The sequence below is a fragment of the Cygnus atratus genome, chromosome 2, assembly GCF_013377495.2.
Source record: "Cygnus atratus isolate AKBS03 ecotype Queensland, Australia chromosome 2, CAtr_DNAZoo_HiC_assembly, whole genome shotgun sequence".
NCBI lineage: Eukaryota > Metazoa > Chordata > Aves > Anseriformes > Anatidae > Cygnus > Cygnus atratus.
The window spans coordinates 48,745,689-48,758,303 of NC_066363.1; the positions used below are offsets into that span (position 1 = coordinate 48,745,689).

The window sequence follows — 12,615 nt, forward strand, 5'->3', positions numbered from 1 at the left end:
AATAAAGAAGCCAGAGAAAAGACATCAAAACTCTCAGCATGGATGCTACTAAATCAGCTATGAAGACAGCCATCTTGACAGAAATACAGTTTCCTAAGAAAAAAAGAACATTAATATTAAACAATCACCGAATCATAGAATGGCTTGAGTTAGAAGAGACCTTAAAGGTCATCTAATTCCAAACCCCCCGCCATGGGCAGGGATGCCTTACATTAGACCACGTTGCTCAAAGCCCGATCCAACCTGGCCTTAAACACTTCCAGGGATGGGACATCCACAACTTCTGAGGCACTGGAACAGGTTGCCCACAACACCCTCATACTAAAGAATATCTTCCTTATATCTAATCTAAATCTACTCTCCTTTAGCTTAAAGCCATTACTCCTTGTCCTATCACTACACTCCCTGACAAAGAAGGAGCTCTCCAGCTTTCTTGTAGGCCCCCTTTAGGTACTGAAAGGCTGCTATAAGGTCTCCCTGGAGCCTTCTCTTCACCACGCTGAACAACCCCAACTCCCTCAGCCTGTCTTCAGAGGAGAGGTGCTCCAGCCCCTTGATTATCTTGGTGGCCCTCCTCTGGACTTGTTCTAATAGGTCCATGTCCTTCTTTTGCTGGGGGCCACAGAGCTCAATGCAGGACTTCAGGTAGAATCTCCTGAGAGTGGAGTAGAGGCGAAGAATCACCTCCCTTGACCCGCTGGCCAAGCTTCTTATGATGCAACCCAGAATATGGTTGGCTTTCTGGGCTGCAAGCACACATTGCTGGCTCACGTCAAGCTTCTCATAAAGCAACACCTCCCAGGTCCTTTTCCTCAGGGTTGCTCTCAATCCATTCTCCACCCAGCCTCTATCGGTGCTTGGGATTGCCCTGAACTGGATGCGGGACCTTGCACTTGGTCTTGTCGAACTTCATGAAGTTCGCACAGGCCCACCTCTCAAGCCTGTCCATGTCCCTCTGGATGGCATCCCTTCCCTCCAGCATGTCAGCTGCACACACCTGGGTGTCATCGGCAAACATGCTGAGAGTGCATTCGATCTCAATGTCCATGTTGACAACAAAGACATTAAACAATACTAGTCGCCATATCAACCCCTGGGGAACACCACTCGTCACTGATCTCCACTTGGACATTGAGTCTTCAGCCACAACTCTGAGTGTGACCATGCAGCCAGTCCCTTACCCACCAGGTGGTCCATCCATCAAACTCACTTCTCTCCAATTTAGAAAAAATGCAGGATATGCTTGTGCACAAATGTTTTGCATAAGTCCAGGTAGATGACCTCAGTTGTTTATCCTCTATCTACCAATGCTGTAACCCCATCTTAGAACACCACCAGATTTGTCAAGCACAATCTGCCCTTAGTGAAGCTGTGTTGGCTGTCACCAATCACCTCCTTATTTTCCATGTGCCTTAGCAGAGTTTCCAGGAGGATCTGCTCCACGATCTTGCTGGGCACGGAGGTGAGACTACCTGCCCTGTAGTTCCCCAGGTCTTACTTTTTCCCTTCTTAGAAATGTGGGTTGTTTCCCTTCTTCCAGTCACTGGGAACTTCAGACTGCCACGACCTATCAAATATGAAGAACAGTGGCTCAGCAACCTCATCTGCCAGATCCCTCAGGACCTGCGGATACATCTCATCAAGTCCCATGGACTTGTACACCTTCAAGTTCCTTAGATGATCTTAGATGAACAGGGCAGTTCTTCATTCCCCCAGTCCCTGCCTTTGCCTTCTGGGACTTGGGCTACATGACTAGAGCTCTTGCTGGTGAAGGCTGAGGCAAAAAAGTCATTGAGAACCTCAGCCTTCTCTGTATCCCGGGTAACCAGGTCTCCCATTTTCTTGCAGAGAAGGCCCACAATTTCCCTAGTCTTCCTTTTATCACTGACATACCTATAGAAGCCTTTCTTGTTGTCCTTGGTGCCCTTGGCGAAATTTAACTCTAACAGGGCTTTAAGCTTCCCTAATGTGATCCCTGGCTGCTCAATGTCTTGGCATTCCCCCTAGGCTAACTGTTCTTGCTTCCACCCTCTGTAGCCCTCCTTTTTCTGTCTGAGTTTGGCCAGGAGCTCCTTGCTCGTGCTGACCTCCTGGCATTTTTGCCTGACTTCCTCTTTGTTAGGATGCATCGCTCCGGAGGTTGGCAGAGGTGATCCTTGAGTATTAACCATCTTTCTTGGGCCCCTCTTCCCTCCAGGGTTTTGTCCTGTGGTACGCTACCAAGCAGATCCCTGAATAGGGCAGAGTCCGCTCTCCTGCAGCTAAATCAGGGTAGTGAGCATGCTGTGCTCCCTCCTCACTGCCTTCTGGATCCCAAACTGCACCATTTCATGGTCACTGCAGCCAAGGCTGCCCTTGAGTTTCATATTCTCCAACAGCCCCTCTCTATTGGTGAGAACAAGGTCTGGCATAGCTCATTGAGAGCTGCAGAGTAGATGCAGAGTTATATGTATCCCATAACTGTTAATGGAAACCATTTTAATTCATTTAAATCTAGTCTGGCTACCTATTTAGATCCCTAGTTAATTTGCATTTTCTACAAGCTTACTGTTAGTCTAAAAGAGCAACGTTCCTCTGATTCAAACATCCAAAAAAGTAGGAAAGTGCAAGGCAACCATCAATGTCCATTTATCTGGTTTAACTCACCTGACAACGAAGCACTGGACATTTGGTTCAATCCCTGCTGCTACCAGCCACAGGACTCCTCCTGCTTCTGGACATCGGGAGGGGAACGACTGAGGGGTAGGCAGCACGATCTGTCTCAGCCCTATCCTGCTCTACTTCTAGTAATTCCTCCAAGGTTTAACCTACATGAACACCTCCACAGTCCGAAAACAAAGCACGAATTTGCCAAACTGAGGCAGTGCAGTAAGAGGAATAATGAAGAAAGGGGCAGGCCCACTTATATGAGGAGCAGGAATTATTTCTTAGAGGAGAAACCAAAAAAGCTACAGCTGTTGTAGGCTGCATTTTTTACTGACAACAATCCCACAAAGAAAAAAACCATGAAACGTTCCACAGCAGCAAGAAAAGTTGTATTAAATGTACATTCATCCATAAGCATGCTCAGAAGCATGCAACTTATTTTCATATAACTGTTCCTCTTATTCAAACTTCTAATGTCTCCAGAAAATAATTTATTTGCTACAAGTCACATGAGAACAATCAAATTATAAATACCTTTTTTCCCCAAATATTATTCTGCACTTCTAAAGACCGGAAATCACTTTTTTCCCCCTATAATTTCAAACATCTCTATGACTTACAAAGCAGGAAGTTTGGTTGAATTACAGAACAATCACCTTCTTCCTAGATTATAAAAAAAGTGGACAACAGAAAAGCCTTCTACAGGTAAATGCGTAGAATTTGAAGAATTTCCTTTAACCTTTTCCTTCAAAAACACAGAAAAAACAGCTTGTCGCTGTGCTTTTATTTAGCTGCTTTGTGCCTGTAATGCAAGTGCACACCTAATCAGTATCACTTCCGAAGTCTCTGAACCCAAGTCCTGGCCCAACTATACACACACAAAGAAAACAATTCTGTTACAAATTCATATACACCATCAGGGGCCGACTCGCCTGTTAGAGATCTCCATATGGAAGAAAACACTAATCGAAGCAGTTCGATTTTAAATCAGATTACACTTTTGGACAGCTTTTATGGAAGCTAAAGATTTGTAGAACTAAGTTTCTCTATTGAGTTTCAACAGATAACTTTGCTTTTATGTCCCTGCATAGCCAAATCTTTAAAAACCCATTACAACACTCCTGTCACAGTGCACATTTGTCAACCAAACAACAAAATAGAAAAAGTACTTTTACTGTATGTAAGTTTACAAATGAGTTTGTCACTGAAATGAACAACATTTACTGCAATAGACAAGCTAAATCAAGGTGCCCCCAGCCTTTCGCAAGCAATGCAGATAGCGATTCTGGAAAAACATTAGGCTCCATTTTTGATCAACCCTATAATAATTTTCTCTTCCCTAGCACACACCTCCTTGCTAGAGCTATATATGGAAGAAAAATTCAGATCTGCATAGGAAAGCTGTCATGAAAAAAGCCACCGTTCCTTACTCCCTTTTCCTCACCTTACAAAGCACAACACACACCTTAATGGAACATCTTTTTCAGTCCATGACAGGATGAGCGAATCTCTATTTATTCACAGCAGACCTGAGGAAACATCTGCATTCACTAGAACCTTATTTTTAATTAGCAGGGAACATCACTGGTCACAACAACAGGGCCATTTTATCACTGTTACTGGGTATTGTTATTGATACTGCAGCTCAATCAATTGCTTTTTCTCCCCTTTCTAAGGGATCCAAATGCCTGCCCAAAGAACACAAATGACTGTATTTGGATACTACTGATAAAAACCAGGAAGGCATGCAAATATAGGGTAAAAATACAGCTTAAACACAAACAACCTGAAAATATATTTACAAAATTTACTACACACAGATATACGTGCTCATTGAAAAAACTAACATCATCTGCAATAGCAATCTGAACTTCAGTGGTGCAAGTTCTCAAACATTTTTGTGCCTAAAAATAAGTGTTTCAGATCAGGATTCAGATTATTCTAATAATCATGCTCAAGATTACAACTACTTGTCTATAAAGAATATCTTGGTGTGTAAAAAGCAACTAGAAGAAACATAAAAGGCTGATCTTTTCCAAATACATAATTCTAAGTAACATCAAGTCAAAGAACTACAATTTATTATGAAAATCACTTAAAGTTGCTATGTTGTCAAAATGTACTTTTGCAGACAAAGTATAGCAAACCATTTCCTGAGTATGACACCAATACAAGTGTCTTTCTACATAAAAATATTTTACAGTTGATATCATGAGCAGCTCGACATGCATGTAATTTGGTTACCTGCATGATTAAAATCAGACTGCTCTGAAAAGTAAAAGGCACAGAAACCAAAATAACGTATGACAACATACACCATGTAAAAGCTCTGAAAGCATTAACATATGGCAAGGCCATTCTTCAGAAGTTATGCATCACACTACTTTGACCTTTTTCCCAGACAAAAATATCAGAATCTAAACTTATACTACATCTTAGAGGTGCCAGTCTCAAAAGGTAACATTAGCCTAAGTATCGAGTCTTCAGAAAGCAGAGTAACACTCAATCCAGAAATGTAAATACGCGAGCAATGAACATAGGACAAATCGAGAAGAAAGTTTTAAAAAAATCACTGCTAAAAACTATTGTTTGACGTAAATTGAGAGCGCCTTGAAAATGCAGACCTAACAAGTATGGTACAAATATAACATCCCAAATGTGAAGGTGCCAACCAGACAGCCCTGTTGAAAGATCCAGAATTAAGAGAGAGCATCTCAGGGATGCAGACTAAAAATGACTCAGTGACACTGTTCCTAACAACAACAGTAAATCTCTGACCAAAAACATAACTAAAGAAAGGCTAACAACAAAGGACAGCACGCCCTGCAAAAGAACTGCTGATTTTTTCTTTGATATGAAATTTCGCTTTGCAAAACAGGCAAACGCTTTGAATTTCAGGTGAAATCAGTAAAAATCACTGGGACAATAGTTTTCCTGTAGAACAAACATACAGGACAGACCTATTTTATAAGAATGGTATAACAGTACTAGATGATCTTTAAGGGTCCTTTCCAAAACATTCAATGATTCTCCTAACTACAATTCTACAGAGATTTATTTGCACCATTTTTAATCTTTTCTCCCTTATGTTTAAAAAAAAGTGTATTTGAATGCAATGCACATTTACATGAGTGTATCAGCATAACATACAGCTTTATGTTTTATTCCTCAACATACAAGGAATATCCATTCTGGCTTTTCACACAGTTTATGATACTTTTAGTATTTATCAGGTGAACCTACATTTGTAATTTGTGGTATCACAGAAAATACCAATACGCCTTGCTTTGAGTTGCTATCTCAAGCAAAAATACTGACCTACAGAAAATCTGCTTAGACTAATCCGAAATTTACTTAGTCACCAGTTCCATCTGCCTGTCACTTAGGGGAAAAAAAAGTAACACACAAGACAGTGGCTCCCATTTAAACAAAGTGCTATAAGATGATGATAGGAGCTTTCTCCATGACTAAGCTCAAGTATGTCAGTGCACATGCAGACAACTAACAACCAGTACCTTACTCCACCACATTCCCACAGTTGCTCAACTTTAAGGAGCTTCTGTGACCACATCTTGAGTAAATGGCTATCTCTTAACAAGGCTATCTCTACACACAAAAAAAAGTAACAAAACAGCATTTATACTCCCAGACTAAACAATTATTGCTTCTGGTGAAGCAACAAACGTTTAAAGAAGTTACTGATACTTTGTAACAGGAGTTTCAACACAAATAGAAGTAAATTCACTTTGGTCTTGGGGCTGCTTTCTCACAGAAGCTATACTAATTCGAATTTTAATGTAAAGATTATAAAGGAAACTTTTAGTTTCAGTCATTTTCAAAATCAGGATGAAATAAGTAGACATGTTCAACTAATAGGTGGGGTAGAAGAGCAGACTGAAATGCAACCTCTGAAAAATCTGTATCTGTCCAAAGACTCTATGAACTTCTGTTCCAAACATTCACAAGTATGCAGAAAAAGAGTATCATAGCAACTAACAATTTAAAAAAAAATTGAAAGTACCACCAAGTATCACTTGCATACAGTCATTCAACAGATGAACTCAGATATACATCAATGTTTGGTGTTTTTAATGATCATGCATGTTCTGCAAGGCTTTCCAGACCCAGTTAAAGCCAAATAAGCCACGAGCTCTCTGTAAACACCGTTCTACAAGAGAACCTACATCCTATTACCTCTGATCTATATATATGTCATCAACAAATAACATTTTGGATTGTTTGTGCAAGTTTTTAATCTCAATTATTACACCTGAACTAAAGAGACCAGCAAATATTTCGTCACTGCAATACAAAATAATACCTGAACTACAAAAACCACATTGGAGTTCAGAACTAGAGCATATGATTCTAATGAAGAGAAACAACTGGGAGGAGACAGCAACTATCAGAGTAGTTCAACAAAACTCACTTCAGACAACAGCAAAAATTAAATAAGTCCCAGAATCACTTCACATGCATCAAGTATTATCTGTTGACATTTGCTTGTCTCTATCTTTAGTTAATTCCCCGTGAAACCTAGCCAAACACCTTGGGAAATCTTAAACAGCAGGACTGCAAGATCGCTGGGAGCAACTTCCATATAAATAAAAAAAATTTAAGAACAGCAATCCTGTAATATATCATCTTTGTTTCTATGTACTATTAAAATTTGACATTTGTATTTATCAGGGAAGTATGTGGATTCAGTGAACTCAACATGAAATAAGCAACAATCCACCAGTTATTAAGCAACAAGTATTTACCTGGCAAAGGAAACTTTAGCCTATTATTTTGATCTATTTTAATTCTCACATGATTGTCTTATGTGCTAATGACACACAAGACTGACAATTACACATAGCAGTTTCTTAAAAACTGAATTACCCTATCAGCAAGGAAACTGACAAGCCAACAGCAGAGGTGTTCCACAGCTTGCTTTACCACAGCCACCTGATACACCTTCATTCTTAAGTCTGAAGTCATTCGTAAACACACTGCCATGACCCATACTACACATAATCATGTGAGAAGATTCCTTCCAGTGAATGAATATTTTTCATGACACAGGCACACCTCTGTGAATACCTGGAGCGCAAATGAATTTACGTAATATTGGATACAACTGGTAAGACCTGATTTTCTGTTATCAGCTCAGGTGTCCCAACACCTTAACACTATTAGACCAAATAGAGGTGTACACTGACAGTAACAAGTGCAGGACACCTGAACAAACCAAGTAATTTGCTTACAGATAAATGAGGGTTGACCACTGCTTAACTCAGTCCCTTACCAGCTTCAAAATTCCACCAAGCTTCTTGGTTTGCTTACATTTACCTCACACATGAACAACAGACATTGCATGGTTAAATTCCTTTCTGTGTTTAGCCAATAATTATTCTGGGTCTGCTGATGATACCAAACTAACATATGAGAACAAGGGTGTTAGTCTCACTGCACATTTACAGTGGTTGTGGAAGTCCTCTGGTCCTCTTTTCCCTTTGTGGCATAAACATAAGCAGCAACTATTTTTCCAGTAGATAATAGATACTTTGCACTGAAGGACAAAGTGTTGAAACAAGCATGTGGTGGTTTTACTCAGCTGGGCATCTGAGCTCCACCACAGCTGCTCTCTCACTCCCCCGATCAAAGAAAATGGGGGAGAGAATATGATGAAAAGGGGCACAAGGGTTGCTCAATGGGGGCTGCGGTCTGTCCCTGACACTGTCTCCGCTGCTCCCTCACAGTCACTCCCTGCCCCTGCTCCCCGTGGGGTCCCTCCCATGGGATGCCGTCCTTCCCGAACTGAGCCTGCGGAGGCTGCCCACAGGCAGCAGCTCTCCAAGAACTGCTCCCACATGGCTCCGTACCACGGGGTCCATCCCCCAGGAGCAAACTGCTCCAGCACGGGTCCCCCACGGGCAGCAGCTCCCCCCAGACCCCCTGCTCCTGCGTGGGCTCCTCTCCACGGGCTGCAGCTCCGGCCCGGGGCCTGCTCCTGCGGGGGCTCTCCATGGGCTGCAGCCTCCTCCAGGCCACATCCACCTGCTCCACCGGGGGCTCCTCCACCCACAGGCTGCAGTGTGGAGATCTGCTCCATGTGGGACCCGTGGGCTGCAGGGGGACAGCCTGCTCCACCAGGGGCCTCTCCACAGGCCACAGGGGAACTGCTGCTCCATGCTTGGAGCACCTCCTGCCCTCCTTCTGCACTGACCTTGGCACCAGCAAGGCTGTTTCACACTCCTCTCTCTCTCCCAGCTGCTGTTCCCCAGCAGGTTTGTTTTTTTTTGTCCCCTCTCCTATCTTAAATCTGCTCTCACAGAGGCACAAGCAACATCACTTATTAGCTCAGCCCTGGCCAGCAGCAGCTCCCTTTGAAGCTGGCTAGAACTGGCCCTTATCTGACATGGGGCAGCTTCTGGATTCTTCTCACAGAGGCCACCCTGCAGGCCCCCAGTACCAAAACCATGCTACGTAAACCCACTACAAAGTGGCACATCAATCACTTTCTCCAAGCTTTCTGTAACTATTAAAGTCAAATAATTGCCTAATAGTGTAATTGTTAATAACTGGAATCCAAATTTTTACTTCACAATGGATTTCCCTGGTTTCTAACAGTAGACCATAATCAGTTCTCCATTCAATCTTATACAGAATCATACAGTCTCAGGTATATAGCATCACCAAGTTTCTTTAGGTGCGCGGGGAAAACATTTCAGCTTTTCAGTATGTGCTAATGGTCAGTCAAAGTACCCTCTAGTACAAAAGTGCAGTCAAGTCCAAACACAATGAGAAAACCTTTGTCCTTACTGCAGAACTAACTACAGCAACAGAGGCAGACTTCCACAGGCTGGTTAGCTCAAGCAAAAGAAATTGTCCTAAAAACTAGCTTTGAGGCCACGAAAGGTTAGCAACTGTTTTGTTGCATTATCTGAGGTTGCCAGTAGCAGGGCAACAAGTTCAAGTTAAAAACCACTAACACGCTGCAGTTAAGAATCTGTGTATAAGCTTTCAAGAGAGGCAATTTTCAAAATGTAAGTTCTCTGCTGAAGAAACAAACAAATCATGGCAAGTCACAGATTCCTGAGAGCCCATAAACCACAGTGCCAGATTAATTCTGAGATTTGAAGAAATCTGTTGTTTTTACCAGTGTTCGTCTCTAGTCATCTTCCGAAGTATGAATTACACCCTTTTAGGCTAAATTGTTATGTACATATGCCTGTGATAACTTCCTACATATCTGAGACCTCAGTGACTTCACTTCAACCCTATTAGGACTATCTGCAACATCAGGACCTTTGCTGTAGTTTCCACAGGAACACAAGGCTTCTTAAAAACGTATGGTGAAGATAAAAGTGAGAAAAGTAGGATGAACCACACATGCATAAAGGCTTAGGAGATGTAGTCCAACTATAGTTTTAAGTCATGATTTATGAGTTGTACCTGAACTAACGTGCCTTGCTCTATTTCCTCTTTGTCTTTACATAAGTCACCTGCAGTAGAATCTAGACGAGCATTTTTTTTTTTTTAAAACAGGTCCACAAGGACACCTTCCAAAGCACACAACAGGTTCCCTCAAATCCAGGGCATGGTATTATTGAAGGAGAATGTTCAACCTAACCAACTCACCCTAAAATATATACAAAATTAAGTAACTAAAGCGAGTAAGAGTACATGGACTTTCTCAGGGCACAAATTTTAATCAAGTGATCTAAATAAATAATCAGAAGTAATAAACGCACCTGTTAACTTTTAAATGTTTTATAAGCCTACAACTAGTTGAACAGAACTAATTAAAAACATAAAAAATCATTTGTGTGGAGGACTGGTAAAATAAATACATATTACCTGCACTTGAGAAGCATACAGATTATGAAAGAGCGTAACTCTGAAGGGTGTAACAAACTACAAGGAATTCAATCCATAAACTTTGAAGGGAAGTGTTGATCAAATAAGACAGAAGTTAAGAAGCAGATCTATAATGAATCAGTAGTTCCTTGATGGATCTTACAGCTTCCCAAATCTGTTTATATGTCCAGATTTAAACAGTCTGTATAAATAACTGCAATTATTGCCTGAAAACATACCTTCCATAAATCTATGTACTCACCTGACTTATGAACTTGGCCCATCATATCTATAGCACTTTTCAAGTTACCAAAACTGGCTGCTGGGTAACCTACAACAGAATCACCTGATACCTTTGACAGACTAAGTGTTTGCCTATATAATCCTTCCCTTCTTCTTCCAAGGGGGAACACCTACTGAAAGGCTTATAGATCACATGAAGAGCTTCCCTGCTTCAATTCTCTGAGAAATAGGTACGATAATGATAACGCTGCCCTCCCTTAAAACAGAGGATAAGCCTACTACATATTGTCAGACGTTCAAATACTAGTGAAATGGGGAACACTACTACTGTAGGCTGTCCTATAAGAGTTATCTTCTATGAATATTTGCAAGCTCATCTATTAATTTAAGCCTAAACTGCTTTGCGTAGTTTTAAACTACCTTTTCTGCTAGGTATTCCATTTAGACAAAGAAATACTTTTTTATTCACAATGGACTATTTGAATTAGAACAGCATCATCAACTATTCTGTGCTTAGGAAGTTCATTTACTTTCATACATTACAAGTGCTCCCTCCAGTTCTTGTGCCCATGAGCAGTGTCTTAAAACAAAACAAACAAAATCAACTCACACAACTATAATCATAACTGACATTGTAGGAGTGCTGCCCAATGGATATATGAAGAAGTATGGGGTAAGGTGCTTCCTTCCACACAACGACGATATTCGTTGAAGTCATGCAGAATAGCAAATCAAAAAACAAACAAGAAAACCCCATTCACTCCTTGGCTGAAGACTTAATTTGGTAGCAAAGCTCTGAACTGGCTTGTTCAAATTTCTTGACCCCTCTCCCCCCCGAAAAAAGAGCGCATTTTAAGAAACCCGGGGTCAGTTCTGACACTTAGGCAAGCCCAAGTGCCGCACGCCGAGACACAGCAGCCGCCCCGCAGCGCGTTTACCGGCGGCGCCCTGCGCAGCGCACTCGGAGCGGCCGGCTGCCCGGGCACAAGGGGCCGCGGAGCCGCGGGCGCTGTGCGCGTCGCTCCCCGGGGCCGGGCAGGCGGAGGCCGCAGCCGCCCGACCGGGAGCAGCGCCCGACGCACAGCCCGGCCGGCTCCGCGACCCACCGCCGGGACGAGGTAGCGCCCCGGGGCCGAGGAGGGCGGCGGGGGACAGGCGGGGACCACCGCCGCCGCCGCCCCTCGGGGGCCACCACCTGCGCCCCGGGGCCGCCGCGAGGCCGTGCCACCGCCCTGCCCGTACCTGCTGTGCCTCCGCGCGGCCGAGGCGCTGCTGTAATAGGCCGCCCGTCGCGGGTCGCGGCGCGGTACCGGCTGCAGCGGGATCTGGTCCGCCATCTTGGGGCGCCCCGCCGCCGCGCCGGGTGCGGCCCAGCCCTGACGTCACGGCCGGCGCACGGCGGCAGGAAGGCAGCGCCGGGGAGGGGCCCTCGGCATAAACAAGGGGGCGGGGGGGACGCGGCGGGATTCGGGCCGAGCCCCGAAGCAAATAAAAGCACTGTGGATGGAAAGGGATGGTCTTCTGTCGCTAAATAGGGACGGGTCTTGTGAGTCGGAGGTGTTGTGACATGGAAACGGGCGTTCTGTAAAGTTAAGGATAGCGAGCCAGCCTATGGGGTCTTGGAAGGGAAAGGTCAATGCAGAAGTCGCCAAAGGAAAAAAATAAATATTTGGAAGATTAGGAGTGCACAGACCTACTGGAGGATGTCATCGTTTGATATGAAATCAGATGCCAGAAGAGCAAAACGCCTAACACCAGCACAAATAGAGGCTTCCTGCAAAAGTATAAAGAAGGGAAATAAAGATATTTCTTAACGTATATTCAGTATTAACAAAAAATAAATAAAAAGGGAAAGGAAAGGAAAGAATGTTTCTCCAATGA

At 43.2% G+C, this 12,615-nt stretch overlaps 1 protein-coding gene across 6 annotated transcripts in view; it reads right to left on the bottom strand.

The window, feature by feature from the left end:
- ATP9B (ATPase phospholipid transporting 9B (putative)) overlaps positions 1-12,130 on the bottom strand; it is a 181,093-nt gene extending 168,963 nt beyond the window's left edge. For 3 of the 6 annotated variants that reach the window (XM_035549691.2, XM_035549690.2, XM_035549694.2), the window contains exon 1: positions 11,977-12,106. In XM_035549691.2, coding sequence (XP_035405584.1) covers positions 11,977-12,071 — 95 coding nt within the window. In that variant the 5' untranslated portion in view covers positions 12,072-12,106. Of the gene's footprint in view, positions 1-11,976 lie in introns of all 6 variants that reach the window. The other 3 variants (XM_035549695.2, XM_035549692.2, XM_035549696.2) reach the window with 3 other exon arrangements.
- Positions 12,131-12,615: the final 485 nt, after the last annotated feature.